Below are 26,443 nucleotides of genomic sequence, written 5' to 3' on the forward strand. Positions count from 1 at the left end.
TTCTTCTTCTCGCTGCTAGGCGGCTATGCTAGCTGATAGGAGAATCACAAAAGGTGGAGGAGATGAATTTGTGCAGCAATGTTTCTCTTCTTTTCAGGGACTGAACATACATATTTTCTGAAAACATTACCAACTGTATGTAAAATGAATTTCTGATGCAATACACGTACCTACCAACGATTGATACATTTTACTACGCGGTATCGGTAACATTGACGATTGTCATTACTGGCAACCGCAAAAAATGTAAACATAACATTATTAACCCAATTGCCGAGCTGATAATTGAGTTGAGCGGAACTACTTTTCTATATAGATTTCTCCACCGCTATGCTGTCGGATTAGGTCAAGGGCTACTTCATAACCGATTTGCCGACGATTGTAATCGGTGGTTCGATCAATTGGATGTTTTCGGAATCGTCAAGACGAAGGTTCCGTTTTCACTGACGCTGCGCTCCAACTCAATGTTGCAACGGGAGATAGAGCTGGTCTCACTTAATGCCGCCTAGGTTTCGTCAGCTTGGTGGCTTCGAACTTGTTTGGCTGACAAGTATTTACATGCTGGTCCTGGGAGAGAATAATGGTGAGAATTATCTATGATGCGACTGAGCAGTCTATCGTAGCTGTTTGTAGTAATCATTGGGAATTTTCTCCTAATTTGTAGCCGCGGATCAGACTCAATCGATGCAGGATAAGATGTCGGGCGCTGCAATAGACATGTAACAAGTACGAATAATTCGTGTTGCAAAAATTCACTAATCATTGGTAATATTTTCCAAAAAAAAATATATCAAATATATATCAATTTTTCCTAAGAGTGTACGTACGTACGTTATACGTTATACGTACGAGCGTATGTACGTTATACATTATAGAGAGAAACGAATTCATTATGAGGGGACTCACTTCAAAATGCAATGAAGTACATTTGACGGGGAAATGATATAGTGGAGTCGTTACAGGAAGATAGCTACTAAACGACCGACTGACTATTGAGTCATGTTGACGGAGAAACTGCGTGAAGAAGCCAAAAGTCTTTTCTAATTGAATACGGTGAATTTCTTCATAGTCCGCTGACTATCCTCAGTTAGCTATGACTACGCCGAGCCCTGCTTTCAACAATAAAAAAATGAACGGAAGAATATTCATAATTTGAATAGTTACAAACTAATGAAGGGGGTTACTTTTTTTTGCAGATTTCAAATTGGTTTCGGGCGTTATCTGTAAACAACTACTCCAACGACCAAATGGAATCGCATCGCGACGAAAAATGGATGCATTACAGTTACTTATTACGGTTCAGTGTTGGAAAAAATCATCTTCCCTAAGATCAAATGCATAGATTTTCGGGCTAGGTTGCATCGAAAACCTATATATTCCAAACGAAAATTAAAATGACAGATCCAGGCAACCAGTGAATATGAGCAAATGAACTTTTGTCCTTTAATATGTTTTGATGTTTATTTTTTCCACCCAGTGTCATTTTCATCTTGATTATCGGAACTTATCAAAACTGAATTTCATTTCAGCCAAATGAATATCAGCTGTTGTTAACTTCTAACCTGAGGCTGCTGTGTGCGGTTGGGTTTTGCAGCTGCCGGATGCCGTATTCGGAAATACCTTATGAAATTCCCGATGTCGCAAATGACTTGACGGTAGCTACAACCACTCGTTGTATCCATTCTGCATATGCCGTTACTACCGTCTCGCCAAATGAAATTTATTTTGAACTTAAATTCACTGCCAGAACGAATATCGTTTCGAATGTGATGAATATCAATTTGTTGCTTTTGATATCCAAAGTATAAATAACAGCGAAGTTATGAACCCCACTCAATGTCGCATTCATTCATTATAGCAAAATTGCTCATGCAACAGCGATGTGAACAAAATGAACTCGTTTGTTATTGTCATCAATATAATGAGGGCTGAAATAAAATCAAGGTCGTTACTCGTTAATATTTGTTGATATTCTTAGTCACTGTTACGGTTATGCTTCTCCGTCGGCGGCTTGACCAAATATTCACGCTGTGAAAGTTCTGTCATATTATGAACAGTTAGAACCGAAAAACCCATCACATCGACTGCAATGCACTTATGCCAGCGCTTGATCCAATCCTCGAAACATTTACTATATTTGATTTGCGGTATGGCCATCAGTGCCATCTTCGCTGCTGAAACGTGGTTTCTTGAGTCGTTTGAGTAGGACAAAGTTACAGGGAACCAAATCAGGTGAATTCGGTGGTTGCTGAATAGTATTCGTTTCGTCTTTAGCCAAATGTTCACGAATAACGATTGTAACTTTTAGAAATGTAAAACTATCACACTACAAATTTTATAGAATGTCAATGCATCAGTTGCATGTTGCATCAGATGTGGCAACCTACAAAAAATAATAATATAAAAACGGGTGACTAAGAGCGCCACGCGGTGGTGATTCCGGGAACTTCTTGATCGAGGTAGTATTCCCAGATATTGCGTCGTCCGATTATTACTTGTTCTTCCGATGGTTGGTCAGCAGTTCTACTCGAATGAAGAAATGAAGATCTTGGCTTGGCTAAAAAGACGAAGATATATACCATAACGTTATTCGATCTCTAACAGAAACATGGGAGAACAATTGTAGCTAGCGAAGGGGAGTATCATGAATGATTAATTTGTAACCATTGTTTCACAATAAATAAAAAAAAACGCGAGAATTAAGTTACGCATCTGATATATAGAAGACTCCTGAAAACAAGTGAAGCGAAAATCCCAGTATCAGATATCCGATTGAAATTCTAGATCCCAGATTCAAAATACTCTCCGTAATCGATACAGATGTCTCGTGATGGTTTCGGTAGGCCTGAGCAATTCTTTTTTAACTATTTCAGTGCCTCAAAGCGTTCTTCATCTACAACATTCAAATTATCAGTGTCTAAACCAGTTCCTACATATTATTCCGCCATGTGACTCCAGTGGCCGAGCGTCGCACATATCATGCCGAAAGTTTCGGGCTCAATTCCCGTTCTGGCCGGAGGTACTTTTGTCAAAGAAAATTCTTCCGAATCGCACTGGGCACACGTGTTCTCGCACTTACCTCTCATGATACAATCGAGGCGTATTATTTCGCATAGAGCTCTTAACTAAGGACTAACCAAAATGACATAAGTAGTTACTGCGTTGAGAAGGCGATGCTCCACTAAGAGTGTTAATGCCATCCAATTTTTTTTTCAAAGGAGTCACTACACTACAATAGGAAATACTCTTTTTCGGTATAGAACAACAAAAAAGTCATTTAGAAATAGAGTCACTATTTTGTTTAAAGATGCGCTCCTATCGTAAGCTGCATGCAGGAAGTTTTAATTATTTGGTCTTTCTGTCGGAAAACAGTGAAAACTTTTTCAACATCTGATATTCTGACTCTGATTTAAATCCCATCACACATGCTAGATACTTCCCAGATTCAGATGCAGATTTCAGTTTCTCATCTTTCAACAGACTATAGGGAGCATCTTCAAGGTGTCTTTAAAGAATATGATTCATGTTCAGCTTTTTGTATACTGAATCAACTTGACATATGCAAATACCCAGCTCTTCGTTCATACTGGAATTCAAATTTGTATACGGGTCGCGCTGTCTGAAAATGGAAATAAACAAAACATAAACACACGCGTCCATGAAAAAGGTTCACATACATACTTAACATATCGCCCGCAGCATCGAGAAAGAACTTTTATTCCCACTGCTGCTGTATGAAAATGTATGCCTCTGCAGAAACAAACCAAATGTATCCGTCCGAAAGCATTAATGAAAGCACCTCGCTAAAGTCAAACGCGAGTCGTGCTTCCCGGAAACTCATTCTCGTCGATAGTGGAAGCTGTGGCGCATGCGTTGCCCAGGATGAACTGAGTTACCCCCTAGTCGGGGAATACACCGTTTCTAACATTTCCGCGAGGCAACAAGTGCTTTCCAGAAGTAACCTGTCTTCAGTTCATCGAGGACAATGCCTGAGTGTAGACGATTTACTTGAAGGCCAGCCAATCCTCCATGGTAACATTTGTTCAGCAGAGTGGATCATTAAATGGTCCAGGGTGAACGCTGCATTGTCCGTCGACGGTTGAGACTAGTGAGGAGAAGAAAAAAAGTGTCTTGTTAGCGCTCGTGGATAGAGCTACATCATCGATTTTACATTTGGTTTGCAACGTGTTGCGAAATTGGATAGACACCAGATACGGAAATACGTTGGCAGCTAGATTCAATTTAGATTGAATTAGATGTGCGTGATGGGTGTGTGCGTGGTGAAAGGATGGGCTGGAAACGGCTGATTCAGTGACGCTGACCCCAGACAATCACAAAAGAGTAGCATGGAGCTACATGTGTGTCATGCAAATTATCAGTTGACTTACAGTGCCTAGTGTGGGGTGATATACCAGACAGACAATTAGCACGTACAACTTGGTACCATATTGTAGAAGATAGGACGCCCTTATCGACCCCTTGGCAAGTGAGCTCATCGTGCTGGCTGTTATCTGCGAACTGTAAGTGGATAATATCGTAGAGCTTTTTACTATCGTGTTCCATCCACTTTTGGGAAGTGATTTGCGGCGGTAGCGTTGCTTAGCGTAGTTGGAGGATTACAAGAGAAATTTGGTGAAATGAGAAATCGAATAAATTGGGTTCTATCATAAAATTAGCTGTGTTGGCGGATAATACTGTGATGGGAGTGAGAAAAAAGCTCAATTGGCAATTTACGCAAAATTGAAATTAGTGAACAAATGATACTAAATAGATTGATATGAAATTGACTCACTGCTCATTTGATTTTATAGGACATAAATTGAATACATATGGGTATCGGATATAATAAGTAATTAATAAATGTGCGTATCGAAGACAATAAGTTTCTATCATCATGTTGATACCGGAGTTTTTGGAGACACAAAATTTGGAATATTCTTTTTACAAAAGAATTTAGCAATGCTAGGAATAGCGGCTCACTTTATCTTTTCAGTATTCAATCGATTTGCAGAAATCGTTATTTCTTCAGACATTGTCGAGCACATTCTTATTCACATGTTTCACTAGTATACACTATTTATGTTGATTCTCTTGTAAAAGTAATCTGTTTATTTTTATTAAATCGTTTATTTTTACAGGCTCAGTTACATATGTTTAAAGGAGCCAAGCTCTTAACTATATTTCTACTAGCATATATTAACATGTTTCATTAATTCTATGGTTAATAAAGTAGGAAACCGATTAATCGCGGTCGGTCGACACATTTTCATTAGGAAAAGGATGGGATGTAAGGAGATTGTAGTAATGTTCACACTCATACTCGCATTCTCATTCACATTCACATTCACACTTCACACTCAATTCTTAAACTTTTTTCAAAAAACTTATTCTAATGGAAGGGAACCGACGAAAAGTAGGGGGAAAGGATGTAAGAACAATCACACTCGAAGATCGATAGTTTTAAGGAAAACATATATTTAGACCATGTAGTCAAGATCTAGCCGAACCAACACATCTCTCACCGGCACATTGGGCTACCTTCCTCTGGCCCGAAGAGAGTTTTCTGAATTCGATCTGGCAACAACATATCCCTCGCACGACCAAACAACGTGTTCGATGTCGTGGTAACCTTGGCCACAAACACAGATATTGCTGTCGGCAAGATTAATACGAAAGAGTAGCGCATCTAACGAACAGTGATTGTACATGAGCCGAGAGAAGGTGCGAATAATGTCCCGACTCAAGTCCAGACTTTTGAACCATGGTTTAAGGCTAAGGGATAATCGAGTGAAACCACCGGCCCAATTCATCTTCGTTCCACTTGCGTTACCAGCTAGCGATTGTATTTTTACGGACTAAAGAATAAAATTAATTGAAGGCGATTTGACGCTGATAAATGTCACCTTCAATCGCACCCACCTTTGCTAATGAGTCAGCCCTCTCATTACCCGGAATTGAGCAATGTGAAGGGACCCAGATAAAGGTGATGACTTAACAGCGTCTGGATAAAGCACTCAAAATTTCTCGTATTCTCTCAAGGAAGTACGGCGAGTGCTTTTCCGGCCTCACTGAATGGATAGCTTCGACAGAGCTAAGACTATCCGTTACAATGTAATAGTGTTCAACAGGTCGTGAGGCGACGCTGTCCAGCGCCCAGTATATCGCTGCCATTTCAGCAATATATACTGAGCAAGGATACTGAAGACTGTGTGAGGTGCAAAAAAATACGTTGAATACTCCAAATCCTGTGGACTCACTCATAGAGGACCCATCAGTAAAGTACATATTATCACAATTGATACGCCCATACTTTGCATTGAAGATCGTAGGAACGATCCCCTATAGAAGATAATCTGGAATATCATGGATTTTCTCCTTCATGAACAGATCAAGATGCACAGAAGAATTGATATAGTCAGGGAAACAAACACGGTTGGGAATATAGGAAGAAGGATCAACCTGCATGGAGATGAATTCATGAGCTCATAAATCCAGAATGAAAAATTAGCTCTCTCAGTTGCTCAAAATTTCAGATCACCAATGGGTTCATAACCTTACACCGGATGAGGAACCGAAGAGATAATAAATTGAAGCGATCTTTTAGTGGGAGTACGCCTGCCAAAACCTCGAGACTCATGGTATGCGTTGAGGGCATACATGCCAAAAAAATACGGAGACAAAGATACTGAATTCGCTCGAGTTTAATGAGGTGTGCTTTGGCAGCTGATTGAAAACAGAAACTGCCATACTCCATTACTGAGAGAATAGTTGTTCGATACAATATTATAAGATCTTCGGGATGGGCTCCCCACCAGTTGCCGGTAATTGTACGGAGAAAGTTTATTCTTTGTTGGCATTTTTTACCCAGATACCTAATATGGGCCCCTCAAGTACATTTGGAGTCGAACCAGACCCCATGACATAGCATGAGTGGTCGGTATACCCAAAAGTTGAAGCTTTGGTTTTGCTGGTCTATACTTCCTAGAAAAAACCACCATCTCTGTTTTCTCCGTGGAGAATTAGATCCCTAGCTCAATGGCCCAGGTTGAAAAATTGTTCAAAGTATCTTGTAAGGGTTCTTGCAGGTCAGATTCGTTTGATCCTACGACAGACACCACTCCATCATCTGCAAGTTGTCTTAGGTTGTAATTTTGTGTAAGGCAATTGTCAATGTCGCTTAAATAGAAGTTGTACAAAAGGGGGCTTAAACATGAACCCTGAGGGAGGCCCATGTAAGAGACCCGACTTACTGCCGAATCTCCGTGAGAAAAGTTCAAATGTTTCTCACAAAGCAAGTTATATAACATATTATTCAATAGAGGCGGCAGACCCCGAGAGTGTAATTTGTCTGAAAAAACCTCGATTGAAAGAGAATCAAAGGCCTCTTTTATGTCCAAGAATACTGAAGCCATTTGTTTTTTTTTTGCGTAAGCCATTTGAATTTCTGAAGAAAGCAACGCTAGACAACCATTCGTCCCCTTGCCCCTGCGGAACCCATATTGTGTATCTGAGAGTAGGCCATTCGTTTCAACCCATCGATCAAGGCGAAATAAGATCATTTCCCTATACAAGTATTGCTATTGGGCGGTACAAATTGTAGTCGGACGCGGGCTTTCCCGGTTTTTGAATAACTATAACTCGTACTTGTCTCCAATCATCAGGAACAATATTATGCTCCAGAAACCGATTGAATAAATTCAACAAGCGATGTTTCGCCACATCAGGGAGTTTTTTCAGCAAGTTGAACTTAATTCTATCCGATCCCGGAGAAGAATTATTACATGAGAGGAGAGCAAGAGAGAATTCTACCATCGAAAACTCGGAATCAAAATCGCACCTATGTTGTGAAATATCTCGAACAATTTTTTGTAAGGGGAACGGAATCGGGACAAACCTTCCGTGCAAAATTCAAAATCCATCGATGTGAATATTCCTCGCTTTCATTCGTTGAAGAGCGATTTCTCATGTTTCGAGCCACTTTCCAAAATTTTTCCATTGACTCGTGACAAACCTCCCACGGAATTTCGCCAATAAGCACGTTTTTTCCCTTTGATCAAGTTTTTAAATTGATTTTCAAGGGCTAAATACGTTTGGAAATTCTCAATGGTTCCACGTTTCCGAAAAGCTTTAAATGCATTCGATTTATCCTGATAACATTAGCTATCCCACCATGGATTGGGAGGTCTTTGAAGAATAGTGGAACCTGGGATGGGTTTCGTTTGAGCGTGAACCGCGCTGTCATAGATCAAACGAGAAAGGAAGTTATACTCCTCCTTATAGTTATAGTTAATGGAGGTAAACCATCTCTGGTATTGATGGCTAGAACAATCACGTCCGCATATTTTTTCCAGTCAATGTGTCTTGTAAGGTCATATGCCATGTTTAGAGATTCAGAAGAATTCGACCCAATGGTGATGGAAATTTTGATTGGCAAGTGATCACTACCGTTGGGATCCTGGATTACATACCACTTGCAATCTAACGATAGAGAATTCGGGTAAAGCTAGAGGTCAAGAACACTTGGGTTAACATGAGGTTTAGGTACACATGTTGTTTCCCCAGTGTTCAAAACGGTCATATTGAAGCTGTTACAAAGGTAATATAACAACAATGAACGGTTGTCGTCGTACTGTTCCCCCCAGGCGGTACCGTGATAGTTGAAGTCTCCCAAGATCAACCGTGGCTCAGGAAGGAGTGAGCACATGTCAGCAAGTTGCTTTCGACTAACTTGGACTTTCGGATGCCAATACAATCTGACAATACAGAGGTCTTGCCTCTGATATTATCCTGACAAGCAACAGCTTCGATCCCTCCAATAGGTGGAAGATCAATTCTAAAAAATTCTCACCCGTCGTATTCTCCAGACATTGCTCCGTCCGATTACTATCAGTCAAAGTCAATCAAAAATTGGATCGGTTCGTGATTAACCGACAAACCGACCAATTATTTCCGCAAAAAGATCCGTGAATTGCCAGAAAAATGGGAAAAAGTTGTGACTAGCGATAGGTAATATTTCAAATATTAAATTTGTAACCATTTTTGCAGAATAAAGCATTAATTTTTGAAAAAAACGAAGAAACTTACCGGTACTCCTATTATTTGACAAAATGTACATACAACTCGGGTATCAAATTGCGTGGCATGGTTGCTTTCTTCGTTATTTCATGTTTATCTGCATATAAGCTCAGCACAGAGAGGAGTGAAGTGTTAACTTAATTTAATGAAGATTGTCCCATTCCAATCCCTTACTAAGGTTTGAGCTGGACGAGCTATCTCCGAGATAGTAAAATATAAGCACTAAACTGTACAAAACAAAACAAAAAAGGACTAGTTGTGCTACAGACCAATTTTTACCTATCGAATAAATTTGTTTTCCTTATATGATAATTACGGTCTTTCATAAATTAGGGTATGAACGTGTTCATCGGGACTTGTAATAAGATCTGCCAAAACCCAGAAAAAATCTCGTTATAACCATCTACTGAAACGATTAGTTTACGAGTATTCTGGTTGGACTATCCCTAGCTTCATTCCAGTTTCCACTTCCGACCCCTTGAAATGAAGTTAGTCTCTCTTGGAAACTATGTTCTATTTTTAACATTTTTGAAATTTTGAAATTTGAAATGTCGAAATTTTCTATACCTGTCAACGTGAAGCTCAAACTATTGTAGAATTCAGAGTTATTTTAGAATAAATTTCAGAATCCAATCTTGGTTTGCCCACTTTTTTTGAATGCTTCAGTTCAGCGCAGCTGTGTCAAATCAGGTGTTCAAATATTTCCAAACAAACAAATAAAATTATCTTTTGACGTAGAACTACGGCTTTCAGGAAGGGTGCCAATTCAGGAAACAGGTCACATTTTTATGAAATAAAGTTAACGTTAATAACTATGTTCACTGTGAGCGAATTCTCATGGTTTGCACACCAATCGAATCAGAAATTCTCTAAGATTTGTTTGATATGCTATACATTACAATTCGCTAATCTCTAAACGATTTAAATTCATGAAAACTGGAAGAGTTTCCTTTTTCTCATACATTTGTTCTGCCGATTTGTGTGCTAACCCTACCCGTATATCGAATGCTTATAACTCGAACATTTCTTAACAGATCGGAAAGATGTATTCATCAATTGATAGGAAATATTTCTGCGCGTCTATCACTATTAATAAAATAATTACTTTTCATGCGATGAACAATTGAATAACTGTAAACTATCAAGCACTATTTAAACGCCCTAACTGCCAAGTTTTGATTGGCCCGATTTACGGTTTCCCCAACACAGACTTCAAAATCGATGTACCTGTAGAAATTCGCTCTGCAAATATACATGCAAGTAGGGTGTATTTTTGTTCCCACCGAGCTGTGTTTCCCTAACACGGACTTCAAAATCAATGCGCCAGGGGAATCCGCTTTGTCAAAACATGCAAGTCGGGGGTATTCTTTCCCACTGAGCTGTGTTTCCCTACCATGGAACTCAAAATTAATGTGCCTAGGGGAATCCGCTTTGCTAATACATGCTAGACTCGTTTGTCGCTGTGCAGACGGGAATATGTTTCCCTAAAACGTACTTTTAAAATGAGAAGCCTGGGAAAATCGTCATTTCAGATACTAGAGATGAATGAACTTTCGCGGTTCGAGAATTACGTTAACATGTGCAATAATTTCAGAGGGAAATGTAAAATACAATGATCGTTTGACAATTCTTCCGTTCACATATTTTGGTAGTTCTAGGCATCATATCAAACGTAAAAGAACGTTCATCAAATCTATTTGTAACGAAGAACATAATTTATTACAGAAACTTCGATGCATTGTAAAATAATATTCGAAGTGGTAAACAAGTGGATTGCATAATATAATTGCGTAGTTCCACGTCGGAAATATGCAGTCGTGTCCTAGATACAACCCTTTACAATTTTTTCATAGTTACAGTAGTTTTATAGGATACTTTTACAGATTCACATGTTTTAAATTTAGATTTGATTTAGATACTAAATCATGTATGATTTAGTATCTACGCTCGATGTACGCTCGATGACCTCAATTTTGATCATGGTTCGTCCGATGCACTGATTTTGGTGTATCCACATGATTACTATGGCAGCCGCTTGGCGCGCTGCAATTTGTTTATGATGTCCTTCGCGCGTAGCAGAAGTAAAGGTTCCATGTGTTGAGTGCCGTTCACCTTTTAAAAGCCAAAGAATAGACAATATTCTGAAGAAAGCCTAAGTTATGAATGGATCAATATGATGACAGTAAACTCAAGCAATGAGAAATACAACATCCACTTAAAAATTCGAATTTCTTCATTCAAAAATGGCGATTTCTAAAACTGGACAAACCATGATCAGAGGTGGACTGACTAGATCATAAGAAAATATGAAGATTATCGTTAAAAAACATTTAAAAAATAACAATTTGAACGCCTTATGGCATTATTAGCAACAAGGCTTTTCAACAAACTCAAACTCATCTTTATTACACGTGAGTTCATGATGAAAAATCGATTTGCATTTACTAGGTGCGTGAACACACCCGATATCCGACAAACCAGCATCATTTACTCTATTACTGGTATAATTCCCGGCTGTAATATTGTCAAAAACGGTCGAAACTTAATAAACGGTTCAGTATATTTTACTGTTTGAGACGGAAACCACGCATGCAAATATAAGACAAGTTATCGTGCTTAATCAGCGGAAACAAACCTACACATCTCCTCGTTCTGTGACTAGATTTTTTTTTTCAAGATTAAGCATGCTTGATACTATCGGAGCCTGATCGTACAGCCTGCAAGCTCGTTTTTTGGCCATTAGATTATGCTTGCATGCAGAACGGTAGCCTTCTCGCCGACGGGTCCGTCGAACGATATTACTGCTGGTAATGTTTTTCCTGGCGATTGTCCTGCCCCAGCCCTTTCCCTGCTCTTGGGTGATTGCGACAGAAACCACATTCTTCCATATTGTGTGAATAAGGTTTACACAAATTTCCCCCGCTCTATTATTAAATCAGTACTTTATAACGATTTGGAAACAAACCGCAGGTGCACAGCTCAAGGCCAAATTCGCACTCCACGGCGTTATCTGGACAAATGTGCAGTAGCAGCTCGTAATGGCAATGTCATGTCGTGCGTATAATGAAAACACAATACCGTGTAATTTAGCGTTATTTATTCACCAGGGGTAATTGTGCATACCGCGACGATTACCATTGCGGGAGCAATACTCTGCTTTCCCTACGTTGTTTCGCTAATACAGACGAATATTAATACCCACTACCTTAATATTATTGAAAGGAACTTTTTGCCGTAATTCTAAAGCAATTCAATTCACTGGTTTCTTATGGCTGAAGTGAATGATGTAGGGAAATTCCCACATCATCCTTTTTACGACACAATTCGAAACACACGTATGTTACCGCTATTGCTGGTTAAAGTAGAAAATATGAATAATTTTGATCAATCAATCGTGGAAAACGAATCACAAAAATGCAATGGCTTCAGGTGCTATCCATTGGTTGGCTTCTACCCTATTATAGCGAGTAGTCGGTGGTGACTTATATCACCACTTCGGATGATTTGTGAAAATTGAGTATGTCAATGGAACGAATATGAAGGGGGGGATAAACTTTTCCTCAAATCGCTCGAAGCTTTTTGTCATGTTGGTATGTAGATTGTGTGGGAATCAAACAATATTTCAACACATTTTGAGTTGCTTGTTAGGAAGAGAAAAAGTTTGTTGAGTCTTGCTAAAATTATTGTTACAATTATTTGATTCTACTTACATAATGTACCATCCAGATCGATCTGCTGAAATTAATAGTAGTTTGCAGCGTTTTATTGATACATTTCGAGTAAATCACTTCTCCGAAATGTGGTGAGTTGCCGTGAATTTTTTAAACCACACTATTGATACTGGCATTATATGCACTCCTTAGCGCTGTAAAAATGACTGCATATAAGTCTGTTCTATTGTTTGGTTACTGATTCTTTTTCTAATTCATCTCGTGCAGCTATAGTATTGCTGTTTTCTTAAGATGAACGGAACAACAACAATCGTATTCGTGATCTGTGCTCCGTCAATTTGGAGAAGGTTTACAATACGACAGTAATTTCAGCTCAGCACTTACGAAAAATTTGGAGGCAACAAACAGACCAAATATGCACATCCTATTTTGGGAATCATTCACTATGAACAGACTCACGTAGTGTAGCAAACAAATTTAGCTAATATCATCGCACAATTTCATTAATTTTAAAATGCATCTCAACACTATACACCACTTGAAGCTCGCACGAGTCACGCTTTTCAATTCGCAATTCCAGGAATGTCCTCTTGCACACGTTCGCCGTCAGCCACTATATTGTAACGTCGTCGCATCACAGCTTGGCAACCGCTATGTTCCCTGAAACGTGAAACACCTTCTAGTACCATTGACGTGTCCCATTCGAGAGTTCCTTTTCAAGTTCAACATAAACCACCCACTTCTGCCCTGCTAGTGCTGCTTCATGGCATGGCGCACAGTTAAAAATAGAGTTCAGCCCATGACGGCTGGCTACTTCAAAATTTCATAATGGAAAGTGTTCCGAACACAAACACGTTCCGGGTGGTTCCATTCGAGATGGAGTTTATTCGTTTTACCCGTATATCCCGAACCTCACTATCGTCCGTGAATTGCCTTCAGGTGTGCTTAGTGCGATGAAAAGTTAGGAAAGGTACATCCGTTCGAACAATTTCACCAAGTGTAAACACAACAACTATAAGTACTGCCATGAGATGAGAGCAGAAAAACGAAAGCACTCATGGCTTGCCCCAGGAAGGATCAGCACGCTACATGGGATAGTAAAATCGGTGAATAATGTTTAGCCTCGAAGGCATTTTTTTCATACGGTCAATCGCAGTTAAGAGGGCAATTTACCACAAGTCGAACCCACAATTACCGATGTTGTTTTCACTCTGAATCTAGATGCGTAGCATGCATCTTTAAAACAAATGGGAGCTCGACTAACATCATGATAATCCTGAATCATCGATCCCTAAAAACGCATCTAGACTATCAAGACCTCAGGAGAATCAAACCCAAAATGATCGGATTACGAACTGTGTCACGTAACGTAACATATACTAGGAATATATTTGATCTACAACTAATCCATATAATCCATCTAACAATATCGACCTCAAAAAAAGGAAAAATGGCATCTCAGAATAGCAGAATTAATGGAGGTATGGACAGTCATCTTTTATGGGAGGATTAAATTGACGTTCATGAGTTCCAGTCGGGCATTTATCTGCTCTGATAATAATATTGTGATCGTCAGAAAATTCCCTCAATTGATGGATTGATTTTTTTCTATTATAGAGGATTTTAACTACAAAATTCATTCACCTCTGGCTTTGAAAAAGTCCCTTCAACCAATCGAGATTCCTGGGAATGAATTCGCTTGATGAGCGGACGCGCAGCCTTTTAGGCTACGGAGACTTCCATATTTTTGAATGTCGTCTCAAATAACCGCACCAAAGCATTGTGAAGTAGTTTTTACAATTTTTCGATGGATTGCACGTTTAATCGCACAGAGCTATTCGCTTCTAGTTTCTTAATTGCTAACTAAATAAAATTGAAGAAATTTGTGCTTCTCATTCACGGTCAGCAAAAAATGTTGGATTTGAAGTTGCGAGCAAAATCGCACCGCAGGATATACTTTGTCTTATTTACAACACATTATCGATCCTCCGAAGTGATTTTGCTCTCGCACTTTGTACCATAAGGAACCGTGACATCAGCATCAAGGAAGGCAGTTGACGCTCACTAGCTGAAGTGAGACTGTATAATACAAATCGCGCATGACGTCTTCCAAATCCAATAAGTTGTACGAAATTATTTCGACTTGTATTGTGGTCACGCGTATCCTAGAGTTTACCACTAACGTAAGTAATACTTTACGTTGAAACAGCGAAGTTCCACAGAGACGTTAGTGTCATTGAAGAAGATGTCGAAAATGGGCGAAACTTAAGTTGCAAATTTTCCTCTCTCCGTAGGACGAACACTGCATTTGTATTGCGAGCGAGCGATTTACGCCCGACTCATACGTAGTGTCATATTTTATTTGTAAACATTACCTTCAGACGCATTGATATCTCTTGTTGAATCACGCCCAAACATTTCGCAAACCCAGCATCCAGAAAGTCGCCAAGGTTGGACGAGTGCGATGGGCAGGGCATGTTACAAGATTGCCGGACCGCAGCCTTACAAAGATAGTGTTCGCATCAAATCCGGTAGGAACGTGGAGGAGAGGATCCCAACAAGGTGGTAGGACCAGGTGGGACAGGAATTCGAAGGAATCGGTATAGCCGGGAGTCGGAGAACTGCAGCTATGAACCGAGTGCATTGGCGGAACAATGTTGTGAATCCAATCTCTTCAAGGGATGTAGCATCATGGTAAATAAATAAAAATTATGCCTTGATAATTGCTACAGTCGGGGGTCTCCGTAGCCACATTGGTTGCGCGTTCGCTTAGTAAGCGATCGATAGCGAGTTCAAAACTCAGGGCCCTCATTGACCATCTTTGTAACAACACAGAGTAACTACGTCCACGCAACAATCATCAGCGATGGAGATCGATCCACGGTCGAAATAAGATCGATTCATCCATACAACTGCTCTGCTCTGCAAGACACATCGGACTGCTGTTCTATAAATAACTCAACAGTGACCAATCAACTGTCTCCGCTATCCGGTCTAACTGGATAATGGAAGAACAGAAGGAAAACTCTTACGCCTAAATGACTACTGTGTGTATATGTTCCATGTGCAATGGTATAGAAGGGAATACTCTAACGCCGGAAAATGGCAACTGTGTAATGTGCTAATTATAGATATAATAAACATGTGTGACACGTACACGATTAAAATTCGGCTCTGTTACAGCTAAAATGCTATAGAGCCTATAATAAACAAAAGGGATAAAAAAAAATTGCTACAGTCGTGACGGTGTCCTTTTTTGTAGATAGGGAATATGAGTCCTTTCAGTCAGTCCGAACGCATTTCTTCCTCAGTTCATACTCTCAAGATGTTCCGATGAATGATAATATATAACCGTTCGCCCCCCGACTTTGAAGAGTTCGATTATCGTGCTCAACACGTGGATATGCTTCCCCTACTCATTCATGTTTGCTCCAACGTATTCATTCATTAGCTCGTCAACTTATCGGGAGTACTTCTCGGCAATTCCTTCGGTTGATAACCACTGTCTGTTCAACCATCCCATCCTCGTTGATCTCGATTTAGATGCGTTGTACAAACGAGCCCGAATCATACATACAACGAGACGGTGATCCGAGTCGGCATTTGGTCCTCGGAAGGTCCTCGTATCGAAGACATCGGAGTACTGCCAACCGTAAATCAGAACATAGTCGATCTGAGAGCAGACCTTTTTATTTGGATGTTTCCAGGTGTGTTTTCATACATTCCAGCATGTGTAGTAGGTACTACGGATCCCTCTGGCTGCTGGTCGGAAAAAAATCCACTCAACCGACCTGTGCGTTTGCGTCCCCGATTACGATCCTGATATCATCCATACTCTCCATACGTTTTCTCGGGGAGCCTGTAGAACTCTTTTATGTAGGCTGACACAACGTACCGTTTTTAACGGGACAGTATCGGCGCTTCGTTCATAACTTCAGTGGCGACATCAGTATATCCCATGTAATGTATTCATTGGAGAAGTTAGATGAACGGTGGGTAAGGATTGGAACTGACGGGTGAAAATACGGGCCCATGAGAGGGACACCGCACCGGAAGGGAAGTACCTATGATCATGTGCGACTGTATCAGAAGAAGTTTCAAAGATTCGACGGGGATGTTGAAGAATGGTTGAATTTCAGCGACTTAATTAAGTCACTCATCCACATCCAAGATTGGACGAATGTCAAAAAGCTTCCATACTTGAAGGGTTGTCTACAAAGCGAGCTAAGATGTCTAATTTGCAGATAACAGGTGCTAACTACAAAATTGCGTGGGACACTCTGCTGGAAAGATATGACAACAGCAACTTAAAAAGAAGAAGATATAAGCTACAACTAAAGTTAATTTTGTTAATTTTGCACATGTTATGGCATCCCGATTTATTACATTACATTAAATAACAGGAAATGTTGTACTCCCCAATACATGTATATCATTTGTATAATATACTAACTGACCCGGCAAACTTCGTCCCGCCCAAATTTTCTTTTGTTATCAATACCTTCAAACATTCACGTTTTCTTATTATAAGCAACTTCACGGGTCCAATCGCAGAACTGTTCATTAATTGACCTTCTATTCGGACCCGTTGAAATTACCTTTTACTATAAAATCCCTAGTATTTCGAACAAAACTCAACATTATAATATCAGATTATTTTCAGACACAATTCTCGTTCAAGATTTTTCAACCACTTGCAAATAACATGTTTCTCCGTTACATGTAAAATGAAAAATGTTTTATACAGAAAATATGATAGAATAAAGACAGCCCTCAATCGGATAATTCCTTCTTTGAGTTCTGCTCTTATCAACACATCCGACGATCCTTTTTTGGTATAGATAGAAGAAGGTGCTCCCTTGGCCGAGTGGTTAGCGTCATAACTAACATGCCGGGTGTTCGGGTTCGATTCCCGTTCTGGTCGGGTGAATTTTTCGTCAAAGAAATTTCCTCCGACTTGCACTGTGATCACGCGTATTCTAGAGCTTGCCACTCAGAATGCATTCAAGGCGTGTTATTTGGCATAGAAATCTCAACTAAGTACTAATAAAAATGACGCAAGTAACACTACGTTGAGACGGCGAAGTTCCTCTAGGAACGTTAGTGCCATTGAAGAAGAAGAAGAAGAAGAAGATATAGGAGTGCGCTTCATCACATTAAAATCCATTTCCAGTTTCGAATAAAGATCAATTTCGCTAGTGCACACATCAAATAGACTTACAGAACTTGTCACTATGTAATTGTAGAACATACGGGAATTTAAATTTCCGAATTTTCCCTTTTTCCTTCAGAGTTTTCCGAAAATTTTCAACTGTCAGGTTTGGTTGGAATATTTTTTGGTTGAAATATGTGTAATATTTTTATGGGACCCTCTCTCCATTCCAGAGGAAGAAGGGGTGTCATACCATTATAGAAACATTTCTCATACCCAAAAACCCTCACATCCTAAATTGTTCTTGATTAATTCTCGAGTTATGCAGAAGGAGGAGTGTATTCACCATAGAAACGTTTCGTAAACCCGTAAACCTTCACATGCTAAATTTGGCTTCATTTGCTTGATTTGTTTTCGAGATATGCAAAAATTTGTGTTTCATTTGTAGCTTTTATTATTCTTATTATTTAGCTTGCCCTGTAATTTGTATGTTTGTAACATGTTTGAAAATTAATAGAAATTTGAAGCCCTTCCTGTTGTCCGATTAATCTGAAATTTGGAACACACCTTTATCTTTGCAGTCATTATAAAACTGGGTATTTCATGACATCGGATTTCCATTATCCGCAGTTAGTTGTTTCCTCATAACGGGTGTTAAATAAAAAATGAGAATTTTTTCAATCACATATAAAAAAATTTTTTTTTCATCGATTTCTGTATTTTTTATTAATAACATAATGTATTTTCTTCAAAAAAAAATGTCAGTGAATGTTTGAGTAAGAGCCGTGGTCTGCTGTTCGACGCAACTTTGTCGCGATGCTCTCACAAGAACATTGTACGGCACTTACGTCCATTTTCCGGAAACAATTCCGGATTCTTGTAGTCAGTTGCTTCGTGTCCTTGGCCCTCTAATTGTTTTTATACACTAGGGCACTGAGTGAGCCAAAGAAATCCTCTATTGGGTGGCACTGGGGCAAGTTTGTTGGGTTACGATCTTTCGGCACGAACGGTATCTTTTTCTCCTCAAGATACGCCAGCGTTTTCTTGGCATAATGGGAAGACGCCTTGTCCGGCCAGAAGACGTACTTCCCATCCGCGTAATGCTCGTTCAGGAACGGCAGCAGGATTTTATCGAGGCACTCTTCTCGATAGATTTGTTGATTAATTGCCAGACCGCTCGGCTTGAACCAAGGCTTTGAAATGCCCCGGTCGGAAATGGCGATGTACAACATAACCTTTTTTTCAAACTTGTGCTTGAACTTGTATTTCACTTCAGGCGGTGTGGATGACTTGTCGCTGGAGTAGTAATTATCATTTTCTGGAATATGCGTTTTGGACAGCGGAAAATAGCTTTCGTCGTCCAGAACGAAAGACGTCCCGCGGTATTTTTTGGTCATCCACCGACACTGTGATTTAACCGTCTCAATCTGCTCCTCCGTGTACTCCGGCGACCTCGTCTTCTTCCTGCAGACGATTCCTTCCATCTTGAGGGTCCGATGGATCAATACGTGGGAGCAGCCATATTTCCGACCGGCGTCACACAGGCTGGTTTTGTCCTTGTTGTCAAACAGCTTCTTTAACGATGTCTTCCTCTGTTTCGTCATTATCGTCACCGGACGACCACTTCCGACCTTCCGCTCTACGTTCAGGGAACCCAGGATACGATATACCGTACTGACAGGTACATTTTCTTCCTTAAAATGTGCCACCGTGAACTTTTTTCCTTGCTGGAAATGCGTTTCGTAGAACCGTACAATGCGTTCGCGGAGCACGTGCTGTTTCGACGCCATCTTTGCTTTGACTAAATTCAAACTAGCAAAACCAAACACGCCTACTGTTTCTAGGGAGCCCAAAAAGCAATTTTCTTGGAGAAAGAAAATTTTACGCTCTTTATTTGAGTTACTGAAAGGTATTGAAAAAAATCTCATTTTTTTAACACCCGTTATGCCCACGATTTTATTTTAGTCTCATCATTGCCCTAGATTAATGAAGGAAGGGATATGATAACTACTAACTGCTACTTGCTTTATTATTTTATAACTTTTAGTAAATTAAACCGTTTAGCTTAAAAAGTTTTTTTTTACTTTTTTTTAATAAGCTCTTAAAATAAGCTCTTAAAACAGCTCATTATTTGCGCATTTGACCCTCCAGCACACGAAATGGCAGCATTTCTGCCAAAGATGAAATGTTTTCAGCCTACGCTAGTTTGGGTGTATGTTCAGGCTACCGATAAATCTGTAGATTATGTACCGGACTACTCTTGCTGTGTGTAAAAGAAAGAAACATTGGATTGGATAACAGCTGATTAAATGTACGATTGTCATTGGCATTGAAAAGAAATACAGTTTTACTTCACTTTGGAGTATCCGTCGACGGCGTTGTGATTTCTGGATTTTCCGTCGATGTTGAGAGCCGGAAATGGTGAACCATCGTAGTTTTTAGGCCAAGCTCCCCAACACGTGAAATGGATGGGACATGTTGTTAGAATGCCGGACTCCTTCCCGCAGATATGGTGTTCGCATCGGATTCTATGGGCACAGGAAGGAGAAGATTCCAAAGTGCGAGGTGGTTGCACCAGACCGGAGTAGGTCGGTAATGGTCCTTCTCTCAATTGTGTTAACACTTTCGTCGCCCCGTCACCCAGATATGGGTGACACTTTCCTCGTTCAAATTGAATAGAATTCCGAAAAGGAATTTGATATAATAGGCACCTAAATGTAACTGTAGGGTATGTAGAAAAATAATAATTTTAGAACCATATCATTATACTAAATTTATAGTGCGAATGGTTTGTACTGTAGCTTTTTGCGAAACCCATATAATATCACTTTGGAATGTATCATTTTAGTCAATTCATCTTCAAATTAAATTAAATATTGCTAGATCATGTAAAAGTTGTCTACCAACTAAGTTTGATCTTAGTTGGTAGACAACTTTGACGCTTTATTTAACATACTCAAAATTATCCAATTTAAGTCAAATATGCGTTCGCAAATTTGTTGCCATTTAGAAAGCAACCTCATTATCCCCCCCCCCCTTATAAAACACCCTCCTTATTTGCAAAAAACTCAGACAGCCAGTTTTCGCAAGCCTCTTTTGAGGCCAACTTAGTATCACCAAGAGCGTATTGCATGGACCGGAAGAGATGATAATCACTTGGAGCCAGGTCCGGACTATACGGTGGGAGCAATAGGACATCCCATCTAAGCTCCCATAGCTTCTGACGGGTCATCAAAGATGTGTGAGGCTGAGCGTTGTCCTGGTGGAAAACAACACCATCCTATTGATCATTTCTGGTCGCTTCTGGTCAATCGCCTGCATTAAACGGTCAAGCTGCTCACAGTAGAGATCCGAGTTGAGGGTCTGGCCGTAGTTGAGTAGCTCATAGTGGATGATTCCCTTCCAATCCCACCAAACACACAGCAAAATCTTCCTAGCCGTCAATCCGAGCTTGGCGATGGTTTGGGACAGCTCACCGCGCTTCGACCACGACTTTTTTCTCTTTAGGTTGTCGTACGTGATCAACCTTTCATCACCAGTCACCAGTCTTCTTCAAAAATGGTTCGAGTTCGTTCCGTTTCAGCAGTACATCGCAGGCGTTGATTCGGTCTAAATGATTTTTTTGCGTCAACTCTGTGCTGTGCCTATCGTTACAGTATCGGGTCCATAAACTACACGATTTTTTTCGGCCGCCTTCGTTGCAGTTTTACCTCGCAGGTAGCAAAAACGTAAAATAACCCTATCACATATAGCTTTCTAGTTCTTTCCGAAACAATGTGGATAAAAATACGTATACGATACGACACAATGAAAAAAACTAGTGAACATTCACTATCAAACGCTACGTTTTTTTTTCAACCATCTACATAACATTTGGAATATACCAGGTGTGCGAGTTGAAATTGTCCGATTTTTCGATGAAGCAAACGCATAATAATACTTCACATTTCGCCCATCTCTCAGGCACATTATGTATTCCTTTCCGAAAATTTCATGACGAAAACCGTTCACTGACCGATTTTCAGACAACTTTATATTTGACATCTGTCCCATTGAAGTGAAAAAGTGACGGAGCCATGACAGAAGAGTACGGCTGTTGCGATAACGTTCCGTAGTTAAGGGTTTTTATTGCGTCCTTTGCGACTTGAGCGGTATGCGCCAGTGCGTTGTCATGCTGTGATGTCACTTTTCCATGACTTCGGACCAATTCCGGTCTTTTTCCATCAATGCAAAGTTTAAGTTACTTATTGTCGGTAGCGAACTGTATTCGCCATGGTACATCAAGCACCCCTGGTACCACCACACACAGAGCTCCTTTTTTCGGCCGAAATTGGAAAATCTTTTGAATTGTGAATTGTCGACCGCACAATATAAACTTGCACACCTGGTACAAATGGAGATACCATTACGAATACGAAAAATATCCATTCCATTCAATCATCATCGAATTTCTGATCCTTAACAACGTGTCGACGGTCAAAATACGACGACATTCGACGGATATTCACATCATAGCTTTTGCTTACTACGTGTCAAAATAAACTCAAAGCGAATACGACACAAACGATGCCCTAAAGTAAGGAGAAATTGCACCAAAATATTTATTCAACACCAGATGGTATTCCGAGCGTTATCTCTTAAGTGGAATCTCCAATTGGAGTGGCAATGGGCTGGAACAGAAACACAATTATGTTGGAAAATTCGGAAACGTAGTTCATATTGTTCTCTGGAAGGTGGTAATCATTTTATTTATTTTGGTTATCATTTCAATTTATTTTTCATTCACTCATTAGAAATGGTTGAATGCGTCGTTTGGCACATCATATACTATCCTCTGGGCAAATTTTCCTGCGAAATGCTTCGATTATTTGGTTGTTATTCACGTTATGCCCCATCACTCATTCCCCCCATCTTCGCCCGGCAACAGAATGATTGACGGATAGCTTCGCACTTCGATTCGCTGCTTCTTTAGCAACGTTTGATTTATATTCGTTTCCCCCTCAAGGCAATTCTATTCACTTACGCCTACACAGCTCCACTCATCCAGTGGGATGAAATTCCATTTTCACATCTTCTCTAGATTGTATCCCCATACTCAACACGTTATGCAAAAAGTAATATAAGGAAATTGTTTACAAAAGAATCTCCAGATGCTCATATCTTTCCTGAATCGAATGGAAACCTCAATTATAATCCTTGTTTGAAATTGGGATTTTCATAATATAGTAGCACTCCGAAGAATGCGTGAGAGCATAAGTTTCAAAAGAAGCTTAAAGTCTGGACTGCTTCAACACGACATAAAAATAGTCATTGTTCCCTCAGCACGATACAGTTTCTAGCATGTGAAGCGTAATGAAATCGATTATAATCTGACAATATACCGTGTATTAGATGGACTTATGCGGTCTCAACGTACGTCCCAACGAGCAGAAAACTGAACCGATTTGCCATCACCGGTGTTTATATACACGGATGAAGAGTACCGCCTATATTTCAGAGGAAGGCATTTTACCACTTTCTATAATTAAATGAAATCCACTCAAACCATAAGTCCCTTTCTGAGAGCGAACGTAAATAGCTATCCATCAAAGCCGCCAAGAGGATCTCGAACGATCCGACACTTCTCAGAAGCGGAAAACTTGTTGGAAATAATCTCCTACCAGTGTTCGACACCAGAGTGATGTGTAACTTCTTTTTTTCTCCTATTTCTTCCAGACTGACAATCCACCGGAACAACCCGGCTAGGCGAAACAAGCTAACTATGAGAGTACAAAAATATCCCCAGAGAATTTTATCGATCCTATTAAATATGACATCAGTGTCAACAAGTGGTGGTTCCTAAGAAAAATCTGCTTCAAAGCCACCCCTGGAACATGAAAACGCTGGAAAACATTCCGAACCATCAGGGTGAGGACACGGAGCTGCCGGTGTCGGCGTTTCAGGTGGTAGTTTATGCTTCCACCTCGTTGCTAATAGTATCATTGCTGGGGCTGCTCATTTATATCACCTGCTCCAAGCGGTACCGGCTGAATTGGTTCGAGAAAAATCTGCTCGAGACTGCACAGGAACGGGAAGCGTGCAGCCAAGGGTAAGCACAGCGAATTATGTGATTTGCGTGAGTTTTGATTTGATGCGAAAGAAAACGTGGAAAGTTTTCTGCTATCGTAATTCAGAACCAGTGTTCAAGAGGGGAACTTCTACATGGGTTCATAGGAATATATTAGGAATAAACTCGAGTTTTAAACTTTGGGTTTGTAAAATCAATTTCGAAACAATTTCTAGAAACCTAATAAGTAACACCTTTGTTTTCCGACGTGAAATTGCAGGAAAACGCACTGATTGGAGATGGACAAAAAAGACACATTTTCTACGATTATTCCTAAATCAGGCATCAATTTTATTATATACTAGCTGACCCGGCAAACTTCGTCCCGTCCAAAATTTGTTTTTTGTTATCAATACCTTCAAACATTCACGTTTTCTTACTATGAGCAAGTTCATGGGTCTAATCGCAGAACTGTTCATTGATTGATCCTTTAATCGACCCCGTTTAGTTTACCTTTTACTATAAAATTCCTAGTATTTCTAACAAAACTCATCATTATAATGTCGGATTATTTTCAGACACAATTCTTGTTCAAGATTTTTCAACCACTTGCAAATAACATGTTTCTCCGTTACATGGAATAAATGTTTTATACATAAAATATGATAGAGTAAAGACAGTCCTAAATCGGACAATTCCTTCCTCGAGTTCTGCTCTTATCAACACATCCGGCAATTTTTTTTTGTATAGATAGAAGAAAATATAGGAGTGCGTTTCATCACATTAAAATCTATTTCCAGTTTCGACCAAAGATCAATTTCGCTAGCGCAAATTTGTAATTGTAGAACATATGGGAATTTAATTTTCCGAATTTTCCCTTTTTCCCTCAGAGTTTTCCGAAAATTTTTAATTGTCATGTTTGGTTGAAATATGTGTAATATTTTTATGGGACCCTCTCTCCATTCCAGAGGAGGGAGGGGTTTCATACCTTCATAGAAACATTTCCCATACCCAAAAACCTCCACATCCCGAATTGTACTTGATTAGTTCTCGAGTTATGCAGAATTTTGTGTTTCGTTTGTATGGCAGCCACCCCTTAGAGAGGGGGGAGGAGTGTATTCACCATAGAAACATTTCGTGCCCCGTAAAACCTTCACATGCCAAATTTGGCTCTATTTGTTTGAATAGTTTTCGAATTATGCAGAAATTTTTCTTTCATTTGTATGGCAGCTCCCCTAGAGAGGGGGGTGAAGTGTCTCACCACCGTAAAAACATTTATTGCATCCTAAAATCTCCACATGTCAAATTTGGTTTCATTTGCTTGATTAATTCTCGAATTATGCAAAAATTTGTGTTTCATTTAGAATCATTTATTGTACCCTAAAACCTTCACATGCAAAATTTGGTTTCATTTGCTTGATTAATTCTCGAATAATGCAGAAATTTGAGTTTCATCCATCATAGAAACATTTATTGCATCCTAAAACCTCCATATGCCTAATTTGGTTTCATTTACTTGATTAATTCTCGAGTAATTCAGAAATTTGTGTTTCATTTGTATGGCATCCCCCTCTTAAAGAGAGTGGAGAGTCTAATCATCATAGAAACATTTATTGCACCCTAAAACCTTCACATACCAAATTTGGTTTCATTTGCTTGATCTTTTCTCGAGTAATACAGAAATTTGTGTTTCATTTGTATGGCACCCCCCCTTAGAGAGAGGGGTGGAGAGTCTAACCACCATTTATTGTTTCATTTGTATGACAGGTCCCCCTTATAGAGGGGGGTGGAGATTCTAACTATCATAGAAACATTTATTGCACCCTAAAACCTTCACATGCCAAATTTGGTTTCATTTGCTTGATTAATTCCCGAGTAATTCACAAATTTGTGTTTAATTTGTGTGGCAGCCCCCCTTAGATAAGGGCCTACAGAGCACACAATCGCTAATGTAGTGCATAAATTCGAACAAACTGGATCCGTAGCGGATATTGTGAAACCTGTGCATCATCGTAATGTGCGTTCGACCGAAAATATTGCTGCTGTTGCTGCCAGTTTGGAGGATGACCCGAATGTTTCGATTCCACGGCGTGCTCAGCAATTGGGCTTGTCAAACACATCATTGTGGCGAATTTTGCATTTGGACTTGCACCTACATCCATATAAAGTCCAACTGGTACAAAAATTAGAGCGTGGTGACCATGGAATGCGTCGGGCATACGTCGATTGGGTGAACGAACAACAGCAGCAAAATGCTGAATTTTCGCATCAAATTTTCTTCAGCGATGAGGCACATTTCGGGCTCGGTGGTTATGTCAACACCCAAAATTTCCGTATATGGGGCTCAGAAAATCCACACGTGATTATTGAGAGGCCATTGCATCCGCCAAAAGTCACTGTTTGGTGCGCATTATGGTCTGGTGGAGTCATCGGGCCGTATTTCTTTGAAAATGAGGACGGCGAGACGGTAGCTGTGAATGGTGAGCGCTATGGCCGCAT

At 39.8% G+C, this 26,443-nt stretch overlaps 1 protein-coding gene across 4 annotated transcripts in view; it reads left to right on the forward strand.

The window, feature by feature from the left end:
* The window catches only part of LOC129776222 (synaptotagmin-5), a 92,542-nt gene that overhangs the window by 47,178 nt on the left and 18,921 nt on the right, over positions 1-26,443 (forward strand). For 3 of the 4 annotated variants that reach the window (XM_055781738.1, XM_055781737.1, XM_055781740.1), the window contains exons 1-2: positions 3,972-4,520; positions 23,614-23,986. In XM_055781738.1, coding sequence (XP_055637713.1) covers positions 23,772-23,986 — 215 coding nt within the window. In that variant the 5' untranslated portion in view covers positions 3,972-4,520; positions 23,614-23,771. Of the gene's footprint in view, positions 1-3,971; positions 4,521-23,613; positions 23,987-26,443 lie in introns of those variants that run through there. The other variant, XM_055781739.1, reaches the window with a different exon arrangement.

Source organism: Toxorhynchites rutilus, chromosome 3 (assembly GCF_029784135.1).
Source record: "Toxorhynchites rutilus septentrionalis strain SRP chromosome 3, ASM2978413v1, whole genome shotgun sequence".
Classification (NCBI taxonomy): Eukaryota; Metazoa; Arthropoda; class Insecta; order Diptera; family Culicidae; genus Toxorhynchites; species Toxorhynchites rutilus.